At 43.1% G+C, this 22,202-nt stretch overlaps 1 protein-coding gene across 2 annotated transcripts; it reads right to left on the bottom strand.

The window, feature by feature from the left end:
* Positions 1 to 1,309: 1,309 nt before the first annotated feature.
* Positions 1,310 to 19,040, bottom strand: LOC113886365 (pregnancy-associated glycoprotein 2-like). 2 transcript variants are annotated; one of them, XM_027532526.1, is made up of 9 exons: positions 18,932 to 19,039; positions 17,646 to 17,796; positions 16,572 to 16,689; positions 16,376 to 16,494; positions 14,942 to 15,135; positions 13,938 to 14,054; positions 3,723 to 3,864; positions 3,541 to 3,639; positions 1,310 to 1,609 (listed from the first exon to the last, which is right to left on the bottom strand). In XM_027532526.1, the coding sequence occupies exons 1-9, from the start codon at positions 18,982 to 18,984 to the stop codon at positions 1,472 to 1,474; spliced, it is 1,131 nt and encodes a 376-aa protein (XP_027388327.1). In that variant the 5' UTR covers positions 18,985 to 19,039; the 3' UTR covers positions 1,310 to 1,471. The 2 variants fall into 2 exon arrangements, with proteins under 2 accessions (XP_027388327.1, XP_027388326.1); XM_027532525.1 differs by having other exon boundaries at positions 3,541 to 3,864; positions 18,932 to 19,040.
* Positions 19,041 to 22,202: the final 3,162 nt, after the last annotated feature.

Raw genomic sequence — 22,202 nt, 5'->3', positions numbered from 1 at the left:
GAGAATCACTCTGCTGACAGAGGTTTGTAGTATCAAAACTATGGTTTTTCCAGTAGTCATGTACAGATGTGAGATTTGGACCATAAAGAAGGGTAAGTGCCAAAGAATTGATGCTTTCAAATTGCAGTGCTTGAGAAGATTCTTGAGAGTCCCCTTATACAGCAAGGAGATCAAACCAGTCAATCTGAAAGGAAATCAACCTCTGACCCCTGCTGTCCCAGCTTTGGCCTCTACCAAGGGTATCCAGGTGGAAAGAACTGATGCTTCCACTCCAAAAGTGCCTAACCATGGCAGCTCCAACCAAATGTTTTGCAGTTCTTCCCCTGGAGGAAGCTCAGAAAGGCTGAAGACTTTATGTATCCTGGGTACCCCATTACACGAATGTCAACCTCCCCAGCAGCACTGGAGGCCAAGAAAGGGGTGTGCTGGGCCCTGGAGGATGGGGATGGATCAGGCATCCACAGGGGCCGTCATTGCCAAGTGGGACAGGAAAGGACCCAGCAGGCATGTGTGGCAGAGAGCTGGTGACTGGATTGGGGTGGGAAATGGACATAAGGGAACCAGCCCAGTATAAAGGACCTCACCCAGAACACCCTGGAGCATAAATCCACTGACAAAGTTCATCTGAGATGGGACAAATAGAGTCTAGTTTCATTACCCCTTATAATCCCTCAGAATGAGGAGGCTGTGGAGTTGGTGGTGCCATCATAAACTCTTTCATGGACTAAACCATCCACCAGTCACTATCTTTGGGGCTCCCTCTCTCCAGCTCCAGTCATGTGGTTTTTTTAAGAAACTGACAATCATGTTTGCTACAGGAACAGGGTCATGTGACCTTGTAAAGCCAGTCACAGGACCCCATGGCTCTGCCAGGATAGTTGGTCCAGGGCTGGACTTGTGATCTGAGATGGGCCATTCAGAGCACTCCCTTGAACCTTGATAGCTCTAAGCTTCTTCCTTCCTGGTTAGATGTCTTCAGGATATAAAACCCTAGGGCAGGTAGCTTTGGATTCCCTCACTAGGTGTAGAAGCCTTAAGAAAGAAAGCTGTCAGACTAAGACAATCAAAGAAGAGAGAGGGGAAAGAGTGAGGATGAGAGAGAACTGATGACTTCTGATTTCGTGGGTCCAGCCACTGAGATCTTTGAATCTGCTCTAGTTCCTGTGTCCTGGATCCCCAGAATTCTTCCAATGAGTTCTCCCTTTCCTGAAAGCCATTTGGAGTTGGGCTTCTCTCACTTGTGATTCAGAACTGTTCCTAGATTCTCCCCGATCATTATGTACCTCCCAGATACAAACAGAGGCATCCATTTGTTTTAGAATGGTTAAGAGTGAAACCTTTTATTTTTCAGTGAGAATATGACTTTCAGAGCACCAAACACAGTTTACCAGCATCCTGGGCAGGAGTGCCCTAAGTGTGAGCAAGTGTGTGTTAGGACTGGCCTGAATGATTCCTGAACAAGTCCAAGCATTTACACAGCAGGAGCCAGGCCAATCCTGTTATTTCCTCGGTCATAAACTGAGAAATACAGCCTCAGGAAGACGTCACCCAGGATCCATTGGTCTGTGTCGTCCCCATGAAAGGTGCTAAGGCATAAGCTATTAGAAATCTGAGGGAGACAGAAATATACACCAGTTAGCCTGAGCCCTTGTCTGCAACCCTCCTCAATATCCAGACCTGCCACACTTCTTGTTTTTATTTCCTTCTTTTGATAAGTATCAAGTGGTTTCCTTAGAAGCTGGGGAATGTGAGAGTTCATGCAAAAAGTTAAAGGGCCAAGACATATGGTTGCCATGAGGAAGGGTGTGGGGGAGGCGAGGATTGGGAGTTTGGGATTATCAAGTGAAACTAATATATACAGGATGAATAAATAGCATAATCCTACTACATAGCACAGGGAACTATATTCAATATCCAGCAATATACTGTAAGGGAAAAGAGTAAGAAAAAGAATATATATACTTGTTTTTGTGTAACTGAGTCACTGTGCTGTATAGGACAACTTAATGCAACACTGAAGATCAGCTACACTAAAACAAATCTTTTTAAAAAATGAACAAGAGTGGTCATAGTTTCCCTCAGTCTCTGTTTCTTTCAGTCCACTGTTCACTGCTTTCTCTACAGAGAATGCCTTTTCTTTTTCCCACTTTTCCACGACCTATTTTTTGTTTAAAAAAAAAACTGTTAATTTTGTATTGAAGTATAGCTGATTAACAATATTGTGAGTTTTAGGTAGACAGTTAAGGAACTCAGTCATATATATACACACATCCATTCTCCCCCAAACTCTCTTCCCATCCAGACTGCCACATAGCATTGAGCAGAGTTCCCTGTGCTACACAGTAGGTCCTTGTTAGTTATCCATTCTAAATAGATTAATAGCAGTGCCCACAATGCATTCTTTAAGACTGCTCTCAAGCTCTCTAGGCAGCCTTCCTGGACCCACAGTTACCATCCCTGAAGACTTCAGACTGGGTCAATGACTTACCCTGGTTCTGCCATAGTCTGTGGCCCTCATCACTCCTAATCTGTTCCCAGCACACCTTTGCACAGCTACCGGGGTACCATTTGCATGGAATCCAGTATAGATTTGCCTCAACCCAAGCATCTCCTCTTTCCTCCATGAGGCTGCGTTTTAGAATTACTGAAATTCCCTCTCTTCCTCAAAGCCTTCTTTGAGCCCATCAGCCTGCTCTGAACTCCCACAGGGAGCTGATAGGAAGCCTCCGCCCTATACTGGGGCTTTGCAGTCACTGTGCACCCTTTATTCACCTTAGCATCCAACCTCCCCACAGAGGGGACTAGTATCCCAACTCAGAGAGAGAGCACTGAGGCTTAGCAAGGGGAAGTTGCAGCCAAGTATTAAGGTAATTGTGTTATTTATCACCCCAATCTGGACATTTCTGAGATGGAATGGGAGACTGCTAATCACTACGGTGGGACAGCACACTGCCAACCCCGCTTGTCACATGGTCTATTTGAGGGGTTGCTAGAGCTGACTTTCCGTGTTCGTACACCTGAGGGCTCTGGTTGAACTGAAGCTCTGTGAGGACTGAGGCCCTTAGTGTTCCCCTCTCCTTGTGACTCCCACCATGCCAGCACAGAGTAGTGTCTCAACATTTATTTCTGGATGACGGATGTCCCAGACTGCCCTTTACTCTCAAGTGGTTGGTTTTGTGGGAGGCACTGGCCCAGCCACAGGGGCTCAGCAGCATCTGCAATGGTGTGACCTGGCCTGCAGAGGGACTCCTCCTCCCAGCAGCAACCCAAGAGTTCTTGCCTATGTGCGTGCTAAGTCACTTTAGTCGTGTCTGACTCTGTGCAGCCCTATAGACTGCAGCCTGCCAGTCTCCTCTATCCATGGGATTCTCCAGGCACGTCTACTGGAGTCGATTGCCATGCCCTTCTCTAGGGGATTTCCTAATCCAGGGATCAAACCCGTGTCTCTTACATCTCCTGCATTGGCAGGCAGGTTCTTTACCACTAACTCCATCTGGGAGTCCCAGAACTGAGAAGCAGCTCTCTGGATTGGCCCCTCACCTTTTGGATGTAGGCTTCAGCAGGCACTGAGTAATCGATGCCATTGATGGTGAAGATGACAGGAGGCAGGATACTGATGACAGGACACAAAACCATGTACTGTTGGGGAAAGAGGGAGAGAGGTTGGCCCAGGAGATCCTTGTGTAGGGGAACTGGGAGAGACCTGTGTCATGACCCTTCACCTCGGAACCGTAGGGCATAGCGTGGATGAACTTTTGGATGTTGGTGACTGGTCTTGCTGGGCCATGGATCAGTGATGTCCCGGTATCCACAAGAGCCTCGCAGCCGTGTTCACAGCCAATCACTCTCCCATTCATGGAGATGCTGAGAAACAGTGGGACAAAGTGGGCATCAAGATTACTCAGAAGTCTCCCTCACAGCTGCCCTCTCCACGACTGACTCCCAAACAGTCCTTCAGCTCTTGCCCTGACTCTGTTTTTCTTTGCTCTCATCATGTCACCTTCTTTGATATCCTTAAATGCAGTACTTGAGAAGCAGTCCTAAAGTGAGGAATAGGACAGGGAGATCACTTTCTCCCTCACAAATTCACGAAAAGAACATTTGAATGCTGAGCAAATTCCACAAAACAACTTCTGAATGCCAGCAGAGCACATCAGGCACCCAGAAAAGCAGCCCATTGTCTTTGCAAGGAGGTAGGAAACAATATAAAAGACAAAAAGAGACAAAAGAGGTAGGGACGGAGCTCCATCCCAGGAAGGGAGTCTTAAAAACGAGAGAAGTTTCCAAACACCAGGAAACACTCTCACTGCCGAGTCTGTGGCGAGCCTTGGAACCACAGAGGGCAACATAACCGGGAGGAAAAATAAATAATTCAAACCCACAGATTATGTGCCCAATGGTAACTCCCCCAGCGGAGAAGCAGCGCAGGTGTCTGCATCCACAACTAGCAACCAGGGTCTGGGCAGGGAGGCACAGGCTGCATTGCTTAGAGTAAGGACTGGGCCTCAATGCCCCAAGGGCAATCTGAAGGAACTAACTTGGGGTAGCAAACCAGACTGTGGGATAGCTACCATGCGAAAAGCCCTAACCTAAGACACCACCAGGCTCACTCACAGAACAAAGGACTGACTAGAGCTACGCGAAAAGCCCTAAGCTAAGACACAGTTGGTGATGGACAAGAAGGCCTGGCGTGCTGTGGTTCATGGGGTCGCAAAGAGTCGGACATGACTGAGCAACTGATCTGATCTGATCTGAAGACACCATCAGGCCCACTCATAGAACAAAGGACTGAGCAGAACTTTCCAGCTGCAGACCATCCCCCTCCAGTGACAGGCAGCCAGAGCCGGAAGGAAGCAATCGCAGCCCCAGAGAGGCATTATCTACCAAACTGCAAGCAGGCTTTGTTGTTAACTAAGACTTCTTGGGATTCTGGATGGTCAACATCCACCTGAGAAGGTGCACCAGTTTACACCCAGAAAACCGAGAGGCAGGGACGGGGGAGGCAATAAGTCACAGCGACTTGCCAAACACCTGGTCACCTGAGCTGCTTGGACCTGGGAAGGGCACAAAATGCAGGCCCAACCCAGTCTGTGCCACTGAGGACTACCCAAGTACCTAAACCTGAGCGTCTTAGACCTGGAAAGTGCATACAACCCAGGGCCGGCCTCAGACAGTTCCCAGCAGAGCAACCTAGAGCCTAAGCAGTATAGACAGGGAAAGCACACACGCCATGAGCGGGAGCAAACCCAGTGTGGCCGAGTTACTGCAAGCACACGCCAGTGTTATCTGTTGGCAGCGTCCCTCCCTCCCCACAGCACAACTGAACAAGTGAGCCTAAAAACGTGTCCACCACCTCCCCCTTGTGTCAGGGCGGAAATTAGACACTGGAGAGACCAGCAAACAGAAGAAGCTAAAACAGAGGGAACCACCTTGAAAGTGACAGGTGCAATAGATTAAAACCCTGTAGTTAGTACCGACTACATAGGAAGGGACCTATAGATCTACAGACATATAAGCAGAACAAGGAACTATCTGAAAATGAACTGGCCCCATACTGCCCACAACAACACCAGAGAAAGTCCTAGATATGTTTTTACTATATTTACTATCATTCTTTATTTTTTAATTTTTTTTAAATTTTAAGTCCTCTATTACTCCTTTAATTTTCATTTTTATAACCTACTATTACTTTGCAAAAATAAAAAGAGAGAGACCCTATTTTTTTAAAGCAAACTTCACTATATATATTTTATAATTTTTGTGACTTTATTTTTTTTCTTTAATATTGTATTTTTGAAAATCCAACCTCTACTCTATATTTTTAATCTTTGCTTTTTGGTATTTGTTATCAATTTTGTACCTTTAAGAACCCAATCTTCAGTACCCATTTTTACTTGGGAGCAAGATTACTGGCTTGACTGCTCTCTCCCTCTTTGGACTCTGCTTTTTCTCCACCAGGTCACCTCTATCTCCTCCCTCCTCCTTGTCTTCTCTACCCAACTCTGTGAATCTCTTTGTGTGTTCTGGGCTGTGGAAAACACTTAGGGAAATGATTACTGGCTGGATCTGTCTCTCTCCTTTTGATTCCCCCCTTTTTCCTCCTGGCCACTTCTATCTCCTTCCTCCCCCTTCTCTTCTCTGTGTAATTCCATGAACATCTCTGAGCAGTCCAGACTGTGGAGCATACATAAGGAAGTGATTACTGGCTACCTTGCTCTCACCTCTTTTGATTCCACCTCATCTCATTTGGGTCACCTCTAACTCCCTCCTCCCTCTTCTCTTCTCCATGTAACTCTGTGAACCTCTCTGGGTGTCCTTCACTGAGGAGAAACTTTTCATCATTAACCTAGATGTTTTATATTTGGTGCTGTATAGATGGAGAAGTCTTGAGGCTACTGTAAGAATAAGACTGAAAACCAGAAGCAGGAGGCTTAAGTCCAAATCCTCAGAACACCAGAGAACTGCCTCTAGGGAACATTAGTTGACAGGAGCTAATCAAATGCCTCCATACCTACACTGAAACCAAGCACCACCCAAGGGCCAACAAGTTCCAGAGAAAGACATAACATGCAAATTCTCCAGCAACAGAGGAACACAGCCCTGAGCTTCAATATGCAGGCTACCCAAAGTCACTCCAAACCCACTGACATCTCATAACTCATTACTGGACACTTCATTGCACTTCAGAGAGAAGAAATCCAGCTCCACCCACCAGAACACCGACTCAAGCTTCCCTAACCACGAAACATTGACAAGCCACCTGTACAACCCCACCCACAGCAAGGAAACTCCACAATAAAGAGAACTCCACAAACGCAAAATACAGAAAGGCCACCCCAAACACAGCAATATAAACAAGATGAAGAGACAGAGGAATATCCAGCAGGTAAAGGAATAGGATAAATGCCCGCCAAACCAAACAAAAGAGGAAGAGATAGGGAATCTACCTGATAAAGAATTCCAAATAATGATAGTGAAAATGATCCAAAATCTTGAAAACAAAATGGAGTTACAGATAAATAGCCTGGAGACAAGGATTGAGAAGATGCAAGAAAGGTTTAACAAGGACATAGAAGAAATAAAAAAGAGTCAATATATAATGAATAATGCAATAAATGAGATCAAAAACACTGGAGGGAACCAAGAGTAGAATGACAGAGGCAGAAGATAAGATAAGTGAGGTAGAAGATAGAATGGTAGAAATAAATGAAACAAAGGGGGGGGAACAAATTAAAAGAAATGAGGACAATCTCAGAGATGTCTGGGAAAATGTTAAACACACCAACATTTGAATCACAGGAATCCCAAAGAAGATGAAAAGAAAGACCATGAGAAAATACTTGAGAAGATAATAGTTGAAAACTTCCCTAAAATGGGGAAGGAAATAATTACCCAAGTCCAAGAAACCCAGAGAGTCCCAAACAGGATAAACCCAAGGTGAAACACCCCAAGACAGATATTAATCAAATTAACAAAGATCAAACACAAAGAACAAATATTAAAAGCAGCAAGGGAAAAACAAAAAATAACACACAAGGGGATTCCCGTAAGGATAACAGCTGATCTTTCAATAGAAACTCTTCAGGCCAGAAGGGAATGGCAGGGGATACTTAAAGTGATGAAAGAAAATAATCTACAGCCCAGATTACTGTACCCAGCAAGGATCTCACTCAAATATTAAGGAGAAATCAAAAGCTTTACAGACAAGCAAAAGCTGAGAGAATTCAGCACCACCAAACCAGCTCTCCAACAAATGCTAAAGGATCTTCTCTAGACAGGAAACACAAAAAGGGTGTATAAACTCGAACCCAAAACAATAAAGTAAATGGCAATGGGATCATACTTATCAATAATTACCTTAAACATAACTGGGTTGAATGCCCCAATCAAAAGACAAAGACTGGCTGAATAGATACAAAAACAAGACCCCTATATATATTGTCTACAAGAGACCCACCTCAAAACAAGGAACATGTACAGACTGAAAGTGAAGGGCTGGAAAAAGATATTCCATGAAAATAGAGACCAAAAGAAAGCAGGAGTAGCAATACTCATATCAGATAAAATAGATGTTAAAACAAAGGCTGTGAAAAGAGACAAAGAAGGACACTACATAATGATCAAAGGATCAATCGAAGAAGATATAACAATTATAAATATATATGCACCCAACATAAGAGCACCGCAATATGTAAGACAAATGCGAATAAGTATGAAAGGGGAAATTAACAATAACACAATAATAGTGGGAGACTTTAATACCCCACTCACACCTATGGATAGATCAACTAAACAGAAAATTCACAAGGAAACACAAACTTTAAATGATACAATAGATCAGTTAGACCTAATTGATATCTACAGGACATTTCACCCCAAAACAATTTTATCTTTTTCTCAAGTGCACACAGGACCATCTCCAGGATAGATCACATCCTGGGCCATAAATCTAGCCTTGGTAAATTCAAAAAAAGTGAAATCATCCCAAGCATCTATTCTGAGCACAATGCAGTAAGATTAGATCTCAATTATAGGAGAAAAACTATTAAAAATTCCAACATATGGAGGCTGAACAACACGCTGCTGAATAATGAACAAATCACAGAAGAAATCAAAAAAGAAATCAAAATATGCATAGAAATGAATGAAAATGAAAACACAACAACCCAAAACCTATGGGACACTTTAAAAGCAGTACTAAGATGAAGGTTCATAGCAATACAGGCATACCTCAAGAAACAAGAAAACGGTCAAATAAATAACCTAACTCTACACTTAAAGCAACTAAAAAAGGAAGAAGTGAAGAACCCCATGGTTAGTAGAAAGAAAGAAATCTTCAAAATTAGGGCACAAATAAATGCAAAAGAAACAAAAGAGACCATAGCAAAAATCAACAAAGCCAAAAGCTGCCTCTTTGAAAGGATAAATAAAATTGACAAACCATTAGCCAAACTCATCAAGAAACAAAGGGAGAAAAATCAAATCAATAAAATTAGAAATGAAAATGGAGAGATCACAACAGACAACACAGAAATGCAAAGGATTGTAAGAGACTATCAGCAATTATATGCCAATAAAATGGAGAACTTGGAAGAAATGGACAAATCCTTAGAAAAGTACAACTTTCCAAAACTGAACCAGGAAGAAATAGAAAATCTTAACAGACCCATCACAAACACGGAAATTCAAACTGTAATCAGAAATCTTCCAGTAAACAAAAGCCCAGGTCCAGACGGCTTCACAGCTGAATTCTACCAAAAATTTAGAGAAGAGCTAACACCTATAATACCCAAACTCTCCCAGAAAATTGCAGAGGAAGGTAAACTTCCAAACTCATTCTATGAGGCCACAATCACCCTAATACCAAAACCTGACAAAGATGCCACAAAACAAGAAAACTACAGGCCAATATCACTGATGAACATAGATGCAAAAATCCCTAACAAAATTCTAGTAATCAGAATCCAACAACACATTAAAAAGATCATACATCATGACCAAGTGGGCTTTATCCCAGGGGTGCAAGTATTCTTCAATATCCTCAAATCAATCAATGTAATACACCACATTAGCAACTTGAAAAATAAAAGCCATATGATTATCTCAATAGATGCAGAGAAAGCCTTTGACAAAATTCAACATCCATTTATGATAAGAAAAAAAGAACCCTCCAGAAAGCAGGAATAGAAGGAACATACTTCAACATAATAAAAGCTATATATGACAAACCCACAGCAACCATTATCCTCAATGGTGAAAAATTGAAAGCATTTCCCCTAAAGTCAGGAACAAGACAAGGGTGCCCACTCTCACCACTACTATTCAACATAGTTTTGGAAGTTTTGGCCACAGCAATCAGAGCAAAAAAAGAAATAAAAGGAATCCAAATTGGAAAAGAAGAAGTAAAACTCACTGTTTGCAGATGATGACATGATCCTCTACATAGAAAACCCTAAAGACTCCAGAAGAAAATTACTAGAGCTAATTAATGAATATAGTAAAGTTGCAGGATATAAAATCAACACACAAAAATCCCTTGCATTCCTATACACTAACAATGAGAAAATAGAAAGAGAAATTAAGGAAACAATTCCATTCACCATTGCAATGAAAAGAATAAAATACTTAGGAATATATCTACCTAAAGAAACTAAATACCTACATATAGAAAACTATAAGACACTGGTGAAAGAAATCAAAGAGGACACTAATAGATGGAGAAATATACCATGTTCATGGATCTGAAGAATCAATATAGTGAAAATGAATATACTACCCAAAGCAATCTATAGATTCAATGCAATCCCTATCAAGCTACCAACAGTATTTTCCACAGAGCTAGAACAAATATTTTCACAATTTGTATGGAAATACAAAAAACCTCGAATAGCCAAAACAATCATAAGAAAGAATAATAGAACTGGAGGAATCAACCTGCCTGACTTCAGGCTCTACTACAAAGTCACAGTCATCAAGACAGTATGGTACTGGCACAAAGACAGAAATATAAATCAATGGAACAAAATAGAAAGCCCAGAGATAAATCCACGCACATATGGACACCTTATCTTTGACAAAGGAGGCAAGAATATACAATGGAGAAAAGACAATCTCTTTAACAAGTAGTGCTGGAAAAACTGGTCAACCATGAGTAAAAGAATGAAACTAGAACACTTTCTAACACCATACACAAAAATAAACTCAAAATGGATTAAAGACCTAAACGTACAACCAGAAACTATAAAACTCCTAAAGGAGAACATAGGCAAAACACTCTCCGACATAAATCACAACAGGATCCTCTATGACCCACCTCCCAGAATATTGGAAATAAAAGCAAAAAGAAAACAAATGGGACCTAATTAAAATTGAAAGCTTCTGCACAAAAAGGAAACTATAAGCAAGGTGAAAAAACAGCCTTCAGAATGGGAGAAAATAATAACAAATGAAGCAACTGACAAACAACTAATCTCAAAAATATACAAGCAACTCCTTCAGCTCAACTCCAGAAAAATAAATGACCCAATCAAAAAATGGGCCAAAGAACTAAACAGACATTTCTCCAAAGAAGACATACAGATGGCTAACAAACACATAAAAAGATGCTCAACATCACTCATTATCAGAGAAATGCAAATCAAAACTACAATGAGGTACCATCTCACGCCAGTCAGAATGGCTGCTATCCTAAAGTCTACAAGCAATAAATGCTGAAGACGGTGCACAGAAAAGGGAATCCTCTTACACTGTTGGTGGGAGTGCATACTAGTACAGCCACTATGGAGAACAGTGTGGAGATTTTTTTAAAAACTGGAAATTGAACTGCCATATAACCCAGCAATCCCACTGCTGGGCATACACATCGAGGAAACCAGAATTGAAAAAGACACATGTACCCCAGTGTTCATCGCAGCACAGTTTATCATAGCCAGGACATGGAAGCAACCCAGATGTCCATCAGCAGACTAATGGATAAGAAAGCTTTGGTACATATACACAATGAGTATTACTCAGCCATTAAAAAGAATACATTTGAATCAGTTCTAATGAAGTGGATGAAACTGGAGCCTATTATACAGAGTGAAGTAAGCCAGTAAGAAAAATACCAATACAGTATACTAATGCATATATACGGAATTTAGAAAGACGGTAATGATAACCCTGTATGCGAGACCGCAAAAGAGACACAGCCTTTTGGACTCTGGGAGAGAGTGAGGGTGTGATGATTTGGGAAAATGGCATTGAAACATGTATAATATCATATGTGAAACGAATCGCTAGTCCAGGTTTGATGCATGATACAGGATGCTCAGGGCTGGTGTACTGGGATGACCCAGAGGGATGGTATGGGGAGGGAGGTGGGAAGGGGGCTCAGGATGGGGAACACGTGTACACCCATGGCAGATTCATGTTGATGTATGGCAAAACCAATACAATAATGTAAAGTTAAATAAATAAATTAATTAAATTAAATGTAAAAAAAAATAAAATAAAATGCAGTACTTGAATAGGTTCTTTCCTACCTCAGGACCATGACACAAGCTGGTCTTCCTTCCTAGAAGACCCCACTCCCCTTTGACTAGCTAATTTCTCCTCATCTTTCAAATTCCAGCTTAACTGTCATGGTTTCAGTGAAGTCTTTCCCCCAGTGTATATCAAACTCCTGTCTTGGTCATTTTCTGTAGACCCTTCCTCATGTCTAGCATTTACCAAAGTGACAATTCACTATGTGTGTGAGTCATTTCATGTACATCTTCTTAGGTGTGAGGGCAAGTTTTATTCTCATTGCCTCGCTAAAGTGCCTGACACACAGTGGATGCACAGTGAGTGAATGAATGAATGTGAAAATAATAAATCAGGAACATCCAAAGAGCTATATCCAGTGTCTCAATGATAACAGGTCAAACACACAGTGAAGATGGAGGTTCCCTGGGGCAGCAGATTCTCATAGTGGGAGACAAGCTGCCCTGGGAGAGGGTGTCTACCATTACTGCTCATTCACCAAGCTCAGACACTGAGGTCCTGGCCAGATGATACCTGATAGCCCACGGAATCTCCAAAGGACAGGGCAACTTTTGTCTGAGGGTATCACAGAGATTCCCATCAATTACTATGCTAGTTATCAGGCCACTCCTGGATCCCACCTTCCTGATTCTATCAATCACAGAGCCTCCTCCACTGTGTGCTCAGGATGGGGGTCAGGGGTGGGTAGCTATGGTTATGTGGAGTGTCTCTTTTTATGAGTTGCTTTCAGGTCTCAAGACTGCAGCCAACCTCTCTACATAGCTGGGTAGCTTCTCCCTAAGGAGACCAGATTGTCCCGTTTGTTCAGGACTTTCTCTGTTTTTAAACTGACATTTATATGTACTGAGAACTTCCTCAGTCCTGGGTTCAGTTCAGTTCAGTCACTCAGTCATGTCCAGTTCTTTGTGACCCCATGAACTGCAGCACACCAGGCCTCCCTGTCCATCACCAAGTCCCAGAGCCTACCCAAACTCATGTCCATTGAGTCAGTGATACCATCCAACCATCTCATACTCTATCATCCCATTCTCCTCCCTCAATCTTTCCCTGCATCAGGGTCTTTTCAAATGAGTCAGCTCTTCGCATCAGGTGGCCAAAGTATTGCAATTTCAGCTTCAACATTAGTCATTTCATTTTCCATTCATTTTCCAATGAAAACCTAGGACTGATCTCCTGGGTGGACTGGAGAGGATGGACTGGTTGGATCTCCTTGCAGTCCAAGGGACTCTCAAGAGTCTTCTCCAACACTACAGTTCAAAAGCATCAATTCTTCAGCCTTCAGCTTTCTTTATAGTCCAACTCACATCCATACATGACTACTGGGAAAACTATCCCCTTGACTAGACGGACCTTTGTTGGCAAAGTAATGTCTTTGCTTTTTAGTATGCTGTCTAGGTTGGTCATAACTCTCCTTAACCTAGACAATTGGTCATCTTATCACAACTCTGTTCAGGCTGAGGAAATTCTCCCTGATCCTCTGTTCACCACACTGTAGGGTCCTCTAACCATGCTCCCCACATCACAGAGCAGTGGGTGCAGCCCTCCCCCAGCTGCACAGACCTCTCTGGACCCTGTGAAGGACCCTAGTCTGAGCCCTGGTCAGAAGGCCTGGGATGATTATGAACCCATGGGTGATTTGTGTATCTATGTGTTTGTGTGTTTGTGTATGTATTTATGTGGCTCTGTGTGTCTGTCTCTCTGTGTGCTTGTGTGTATCTGTCTGCCTAAGTGTGTTTATATGTGTGCCTATATGTGTGTTTATATGTGTCTGTGTGTGCTTATATGTGTGGTTTATGGGTGGAGCATATCTCTGTGTGTGACCATGTATCTGTGCATGTGTTTGTGTGCTTGCATGTGTCTATGTATAGATGTGGGAGCATCACTTGGGGTGGCATTCAGAGGAAGAGGCTTACCGGTCCACAGTTATTAGCCAGCTTTTGGTTTGGGACACTGGTATCCAGTTGAGCTTTCCCTTGTGGTAGGAGTGGTCCACCCCACCTAACATCAACACACTGCCATTCTCCTTGCGGCTGTCGAGAGAATAAAAGAGGGGGATTCCTCGGAGGACTGTTATGCTGGGCAGTCTGAGGGCTGTGCTTGTCCACCCAACAAGGCCCTAATAGGGTCCCCATTTTACAGATGCAGAAATTGAGGGATTGAGATCCAGACCAAGATTAGTCACTGGCTAGAGTGGCACAGAGCAGGTTAGAAGCTGAGTCACTTGGCCAGGTTCCACCCACCTAGGCTTCTGAAGAGGCCCTGTACCTCCTGCAACCTGAATACCCTCAAAGGACAGTGTGCTGAAGGGCTTGGGCTTCCCCCTTGTCCAGCCTGTAATTTTTTCAGAAAAATCAAGGCCTGAGAGTGCTAAGGGTGTGGCTTCAGGTCACCCAGGGTTGGTTTCATCTGCCTGTGACCTGTGCTGTCCATGGGGCCCCACATTCAGCAGGGCCCCCCACCTCTGTTATCTCTGTCTGGAAATTCCTAAGACTTGTTGGATAAGGTGTCCCACACTTCCATTTTGCACTGTCTCCTGAAAATTATGTAGTTGGTCCCGGTGAAATGTTAGTGAGGAAGGAAAGATTTCCACCATCGCTCACTTTCATTCCATTTCAAATTCGTCAGCAAACTGTGTTACTTTTTCCTCCAACTTTTATCCTGACACCTTCCATTGCTGTCCCATTCCCCTCACCCCCGAGACCAAGCCACTGCCCTTGAGCCCATGAGCTAGGCTGTGTTCCAATAAAACTTCATTTACAAAAGCCAGTGGTGAAGCCAGATGAAGCCCTGGGGCCATAGTTATCCTGGGCTACACAGTCTTTCAGGATACTTCTGTAACAAGTGTTCTATAATATTCATCCAACTGAAAGCATCTCACAGCTAATTTGGAGAGAGGGCTTGTCCAGCTCAGACTTACGTGCTCAAGTAGAAGGCAAAGATAGGCTCAGAAATGGCACCTTGTTGCTTCAGCTTGTCAAAGATGGGGATGGTTCCTGGGACAGCGAGGCTGGGGTAGGACAAGCCCAGGACACCATCAAAGGGTGCATTATCAAACCCGAATTGCTGCAGGCTTAGGCCAAACGGCTGGTCAGTGCTGACAAGTTTCCCGATCTGTGGGAGAGAAGAGTGTTCGCACATAAAGGATTGGAAGTGGGACTGGTCTCGGGGGTGCAGATGACATTAGAACCTCAGAGAAGAACTGAGTCCTGGCTGTGCCCTGGGTGGACTTCAGATGGTTAAAACAAGCTGGGACAGAAATTCGGGTTCCATTGGTGTGCGGACGTGAATTTTAATCAACACCAGCCATTTCTGCAAACACCATCTGAGTCAAATTGGCCTCATGCCTTCTGCACAGGTAGGGAAACCAAGAGTCAGGACTGGACCCAATGGTGCCCTCTTGAGGACAAAATGAGTAGAGAGCAGGGTAGTCCTCTCTTTGGCATCACTATGATCTGATGACAGAAATGGACTGAATTTATTGCAACGTATTATGGATTCTGCGTTTGCCAAGGAAGGCAGGAGCCCATTTTACAATGTCACTGGTAGGGTTCTTATGAATATGTCACCTGGGAAATATACATTTAGGGGTGTGTGTGTGAGAGAGAGAGAGAAATAGAGAGACAGGGAAAATCCTCAGGCACTTTGGGGAGGGAGGCCATAGATTTTACTAGACTTTCAGTGGCTCCCTAGAGTGAGAACCCATTTATCAAGTCCCTCCCGTATGTGTGGGCCCCTGCTTTTGCTGCCTGGATATCTGAAGCCCTAGGCTGCCCCCAGGGTTGCCCAATCAGTTTTATTCTCTCTCAAATAACCCCACACCTGCTTGAGTCCTGACAAGCCAGCCCAGCTACCACTTCCCAGATGTGTGACTTTGGCAAGGCCCTTGCTCTCTATACCTCAGTTCCCTCATGTGTATCATGGAACTAATCATAGTAACTTCTGTGTGGGGTTGTTGCAGGATTAAACAAGTTATTACCATGAAAGTACCCAGCACAGTTTGAGAATATAAAAGTGGGTGCTTTTTTCCCTGTCCCTGTTCCCAGCCAAATGAACCTTGAGCTTCTCACGGGCAAAGGAGCTGCAAGTCCACATCCCAAGCCACTCTCTGGGTTAGCCACTCTGGGAGTTTGAGTGTCAGCAGGGGCCCTGTCTCCCCAGGGACAGGATTCTGCAGGTAAGGCGGCTAGTCACAAGGGGAGTTAGGGAAGGACGGGCCCTGCCAGCTGGTCCTGCATCTGTTGTGTAAGCAGTGGTCACTTCATAGCCAGTTCTGACCTAACATAGGCCATCTATGGGGACCACGAGGGGGTTGGTTAGTGCAGATCTGATTCAGCTTCTGTTTCCATGTTACCCGAACAGTGTCATAGGCAAGAACTCCGTTCATCATCCCAGATCCGTAGAGGATGTGGAAGGGCCTGCGCGTAAGCCGGAAGGTGGAAGATTTGTGATGGTCGAAGGTAATATGTGTATCTGCAGACATGAGAGATGAGTGTCAGTCAGGTCATAGGGTGGAGGGGATGAGTCAAGATGGGGAAGGCGGTACTCACGACAGGCAGGACTGATGCACTTGATGGAGGGCACCCACAAGTCAGATGAGCCCGTGTCAAAGACAACCCGGAACTCCTTAGGGGGTGTTCCAATGGTGATGTTACCCACATAGGCCATCTAGAGGGGCCAGGAAGAAGTGGATTAGTGCAGATAGGGCTCCCCTCGATTCCCAGACTGCTGCCTTCCTCTGGGTGTCACATGGCTCTTGAAATCACTTTCCAACCACCATTCAGCTCACAACCTTTGCTCAGAGTGCCTGCATTTGATATTTTTTCCTGTGCTATGTGGTATGCAGGATTTTAACTCTATGACCAGGCATTGAAGCAGTACCTTCTGTATTCGAAGCCCAGAGTCATAATCACTGAACCCCCAAGGAAGTCCGGTGACCTCATCTGAGAAGCTCTCTAATCTCCTCTTCAAACCCATCCTGAGCACCTCCTTTTCCAGGAAATCCTCCTTAATCAACCCCAGCCACTCCTTCTAAACTCAGACCATGTTTGATCAACACCACACAATTGGCCCTTTCACTAAACATGTATTTACTCTTTGCACATCTCTCAGGGTAGCTTGGCCATTCTTGAATAAGAGATGAGACCTTTTTCAAGTAAATAATAATTATAGTGTTAGATTCTTATGGCATCATGTGCTATAGGGTTTCAGTAAATTTTTGCTGTTTTGATTCTTGGATCTCTGGAAGCTGAATTCCTCTACCTGGGGATTCACACTTGATTTCCAGTTGGCTTTATTTTTTATTAGAGATGGCTTACCACTTCACCTGTAACTGAGTGGCTCACTTAGTTCAGAAAGAACAATCTCCCTCAAACTAATGCCACATCTTTGGCACAGAAATAGATGTTTACCTGCCACCTGGTCATTGCTGGGCCGTTACCACAGACCAAGAGTTAAGGATGAGAATGTCTTCTCCTCTGGGAATGGGGCCCCTGTTCCCCACTGTTTCTGCCTCCTGCAGGAGCCCCAGATCCAATATCCCACCTGGAACCTCTAGATGAGCCCCACTACTAGGCCAGAGCACAAGGGGGCGCTGTGGAGCACCAGCCTCCCAACCCACTCACATCCAGAGCGTTCCTCAGGGGGTGAGTAGATAATTTGGGGTCACTAGCAGAATCATCGGACATTCTATTGGCTTGTTCCTCCAGGAAACTGTTCAGCAAGTTTTTTTCCCTCAGGATTTCTCGCATTGTCTTCGTTTTAGTTAGAGGCATTCTTTCACCAAGCATGAGGAAAAGGAAACAAAGAAGGAACAGTAGTCAACTGTCAGTGTTATAGTATAACAGTCATACCTGGCATTGTAATAGCACTGTATATTTTCCAAGCATTTTTTTTTTTGACTGCCATCTATTATCAGAATGCTGTGCAAACACAGGGCAAAGACATAGGTTTGAATACAGATTCTGTTGTGTTATCTTGGGTCAGCCAATTGAACATTTGGAGTCTCAGTTTCCCTATCGGTAAAAAGGTGGAAGGGATAACCCCCACCCACCCCCCATATAGAATGCTTTGGCTGTTAAATAACATTTTGGATATAATGTACCTGATATATAGGGAGTCTCAACAAAGACAGCCATTACCGTTGCTGTTGCCACCCCACTATATCTTTCTCATAGAAGGTTAGGGAGGGAGGAAGAAGGGGGATTCTGATTCTCTCTTTACAGGGAAGAAATTTGAAATGCAAGGTGTTTGTGAAGTGACTGTGATCACATGGCTTGTTCGAGGTAAAAACAGTCTAGATGTAGCCTAATCGTTCTCCAGAGTTGAAGCAAAAGAGAGGGGTGAGAGAAGAATCCAGGAGAAGGAGAACAAATTAGAGAAATTAAGAGGCTAGAGAAACAAGAAAGAGTCAAAATTGAAAAGAGAAAAGAAAAGGAAAAAAAAAAAAAACAGAGAGATCTACATGAACAGAGACATCAAAGAGATGGAGAAATAAATAGATGAAGAGATAAATGAGAGAGATATAGAGATGCAGACGTGAACACATACACACAGAAGTAGAGAGAGAACAGAGAGGACACCTAGAATAAAATGTAGAAAATGCTACTCAGCAGGACCACACGTACATTTGCATAGGATGAGCAATGAACAATTGCAAGGTGTTCCATTTTCATATAGGTCATGACCGCACGCCCAAAGTTGTACAACCCCGCAGGTCTACCTCAAGACCCTTGGAACCCACATTTCCTATGGCAAAGTACTTGCCAATAAGTGAGAGTTGAACTTTAAGACCATCTTGGAATGATTATATTCCCTTCTAACCTTGACAGGTAGAAGAATATGAGGAAAATAAGGAAAAAAAAAAAAAAACAGAAAGGAAGTTGATGCCACTTACAGTCCCTGTACTTACATGACTATGCACTCTGAGAGGGCCACCAGCCCAAGGAGCACAAGCCACTTCATGCTTCTTTCCCGGCTCCAAGTGCTCGCAGAAGATCCGGTTCTGGTCTGCAGTGGTGATCAGGCCCTTCCAGTTATATATGTTCAGAACTACCTTAATTGTTCCCTTTAGGCCATTATTAGATTTGATAAAAATAGAAACCTCTCGATAAAATCTTTACCTCAATCAGTGCCCTTGGGGAGTGGACTTTGAAGATTCTCAGAATACAAAGAGTCTACTATAATCTCTTCCTTGAGGCTTGGCTAGAAAACTAAACTGAAGTGCATGCATTATCTGAGAGTGTGGAAAAATTTGCCGACCTCGAGACAAAACACTGCTATTAACGTGATAAAAGTGAACATTAGGGGCCAGGCTAGACATTTGTGATCTCATGTGGTCTTCCTAGGCACTTCGTGAGATATGCATTGATGTCCTCAGTTGGAGAGGAGATTGCAAGAAGGAAAAGCCATCAAAAAGACTTTAGGGGCAGCCCAGGGACATACGAGTCACTTTAGGTAGTGGGAGAGATGGCACAGATCAGGGGCACCTGTGATGCCAGTCTGCATCAAAGAGCTAGACTAGAGCAATATTTCAATTGCACGGTTTCAATATTGGAATAAACGTCATGCATCCACAAGATACTTTATATAATCCAACAAGCTTATACAGAAAACCCTGTGTGCTGGTGTCTGGGTTAGATGCTGGAAAGAGTCAAAGAGGATCAAGACACAAGTGGTCCATATCTTCAGCAAGCTAGCAGTCTGGGGCAGTTCTCACAAATTCATGGCCCAGGAGGCAAGAAAATGAATACAAGGACTAGGTGGCTATGCTAAACACTGGGCAGCACAAGCCTTACCACTGAGGGCAGCCTCTCCTCCGCTCCAATCATGCTGGAAAGCGGGCCAGTAGGCCAAGTTTTCAAGAGAAGTCAGAAGTCTGGATACTTGTGTACAATCTCCTGATTTTAATGTTAGCAACATTTTTTTCTTTTTTCAGAAAAAAATTGTGAGAATAAAATCTCCACAACAGAGTGCTGGATTCGGCCTTCAGTCTATGTAGGTTTTTATTTCTGGCCTAGAGGTGAGAGTGCAGTGGGGACAGAGAGGGATTTAATTCAAGTTGGTTGATGTAAAGTGATTGAATCCATATTAAACATATTAGTTTTCTTTCTATTTATAAACTAAGTCACCAGGCACATATAAACCAATGAATTTAATACTGTCCATTTGCTCAAGATGAATGGATATATCTCTGATATAATTTCCCAGTAGGGCCCATGCCATGAAAAATTTTGTCTGCCCAACCAAACATATAAAGAAATAATTTTGGAATGTCTTATCAGTCAAAGAAGACAAAGAAAACCACTCAGAGCTCCTGCCCAGCCTGAGATGAACAGCAAAAGTCGTTCCGTCGTGTCCGACTCTTTGCAACCCCATGAACTATACAGTCCATGGAATTCTCCAGGCCAGAATACTGGAGTGGGTAGCCTTCCCCTTTGCCAGGGGATCTTCCCAACCCAGGCATCGAACCCAGGTCTCCCACACTGCAGGCGGATTCTTTACCAGCTGAGCCACAAGGGAAGCCCAAGAATACTGGAGTGGGTAGCCTATCCCTTCTCCAGAGGATCTTCCTGACCCAGGAATCAAACAGGGGTCTCCTGCATTGCAGGCAGATTCTTTACCAAATGAGCTATCAGGGAAGCCTGAGATGAACAGGGCTAACTGTTAAATTCTTACTTCAGCCAAAGTAAAGGCAATAGTGTTTTATGGTTGCTTGCAGGTGTCCTAGGGCCTATTTCCAAATGAGGTCTATCCCGGCCTATCCCTTGGATACAACAATGGGAACCTGGCATGCTCACCAGGTGTGGATAGATGGGACGTTGTGTCTTAACTTTCATTTTTACACATTGTTTAAATTCAATTTCACTGGTTCAATACCGACAGAGGGAATATCTAACAAATGACACACACATACACCATTTAACTCAGCAGTTCTACTTCTAGGGATCAATCCCAACTGTACACACTGCCAAGAATATAAAAAACCACCTGCACAAGCTGTCTACTGCACATTGTTTTTAAAAGCAAAATATCAGCAAGATACCAGAAGTGACCATCCACAGGAGTGTGTGGAATAAGGCACAGAGCATCCCAACAACTGGGTAAAATGTGGATGGAATAAGGAGTGGAGTGGGTGAGATGTTCAGGGTGTACTGTGTATTGATTTTTTAAAAGAAAATCCAAAAAATTCTTATAGTTTGCTGCTTCTGTATACACATATATGTCTATTTTCATTTAGAAACAGTAGAATCAGACAAAAACAACTAAAATATAATTTATGGGTGAGGGACAGGAAAGTGAGATCTTTCTTGTTTATACCTTGATATGCAATGCAAATGTGTTACAGAATCAAAAAACAGATAATCACACCTGTCAAATTGAGAACAAAGACTAATATACCTAATTGTATCAAGCTGATTACTAGCTGCACATAACAAAGCATTACTTAAGTGGCTTTAAATTTCAGCCTTATGACTCAACATTCAGACTAGAGTGTCTTCTAAAGACAAAGACAAACAAATATAACCCCCTCATTCAAAACAAAAACAAAAAATATTCAACAACTTATTGTTACTAATATAGCTTCTGTTATTGTGACAGTATCATATGTATGTTACAGGTTAAAGCAAGTCAGTAATAAATGCTAAAATTCTTCTAAAGTAAAGCTTACAGTGGTTAGAGAAAAGACGTTCACACATAAAATAAAAAAAGCTTAAGTAAACCCTGCTATCTTAAAATTTCTATTGAAAGCATAAGTCTGTACCAATCAAATTTTTCATTTTTTTATTTTTTAAAGAATATCTGACTTCCTAGCTCTGACCACTGAAAAGCCTAGAAGCAAAGATAAGTCGATAACAGTAGCTATCCTGAGGTCTAACTTGTGATTACTAAATGCATTTCCCACCAGAGGATCCATGGATTCTTAAAGAGATGACTGATTTCAGAATTGGGTAAAGAAATGCACAAAATAATCTTAGCAATCTTGAAGAACCAGAAAGTTGAGGGACGTCAAAGACCAGAGGGGACTAGACATAAAGTTTAGAAATCCACATAAAGAGGCCAAACTTGGGGCTAGTTTAGCATAACATCCAATCAATTGGAACAAATTAAATGCATAAAAAGTCAGATGTTCTACATGCTAATAGACAACATCTAATTTGTCACTCTGACAATTGCTAGAG

Source organism: Bos indicus x Bos taurus, chromosome 29 (genome assembly GCF_003369695.1).
Source record: "Bos indicus x Bos taurus breed Angus x Brahman F1 hybrid chromosome 29, Bos_hybrid_MaternalHap_v2.0, whole genome shotgun sequence".
Lineage (NCBI taxonomy): Eukaryota > Metazoa > Chordata > Mammalia > Artiodactyla > Bovidae > Bos > Bos indicus x Bos taurus.
The sequence above is the reverse complement of the archived record's forward strand: the minus strand, read 5'-3'. Positions and strand labels throughout refer to the sequence as shown.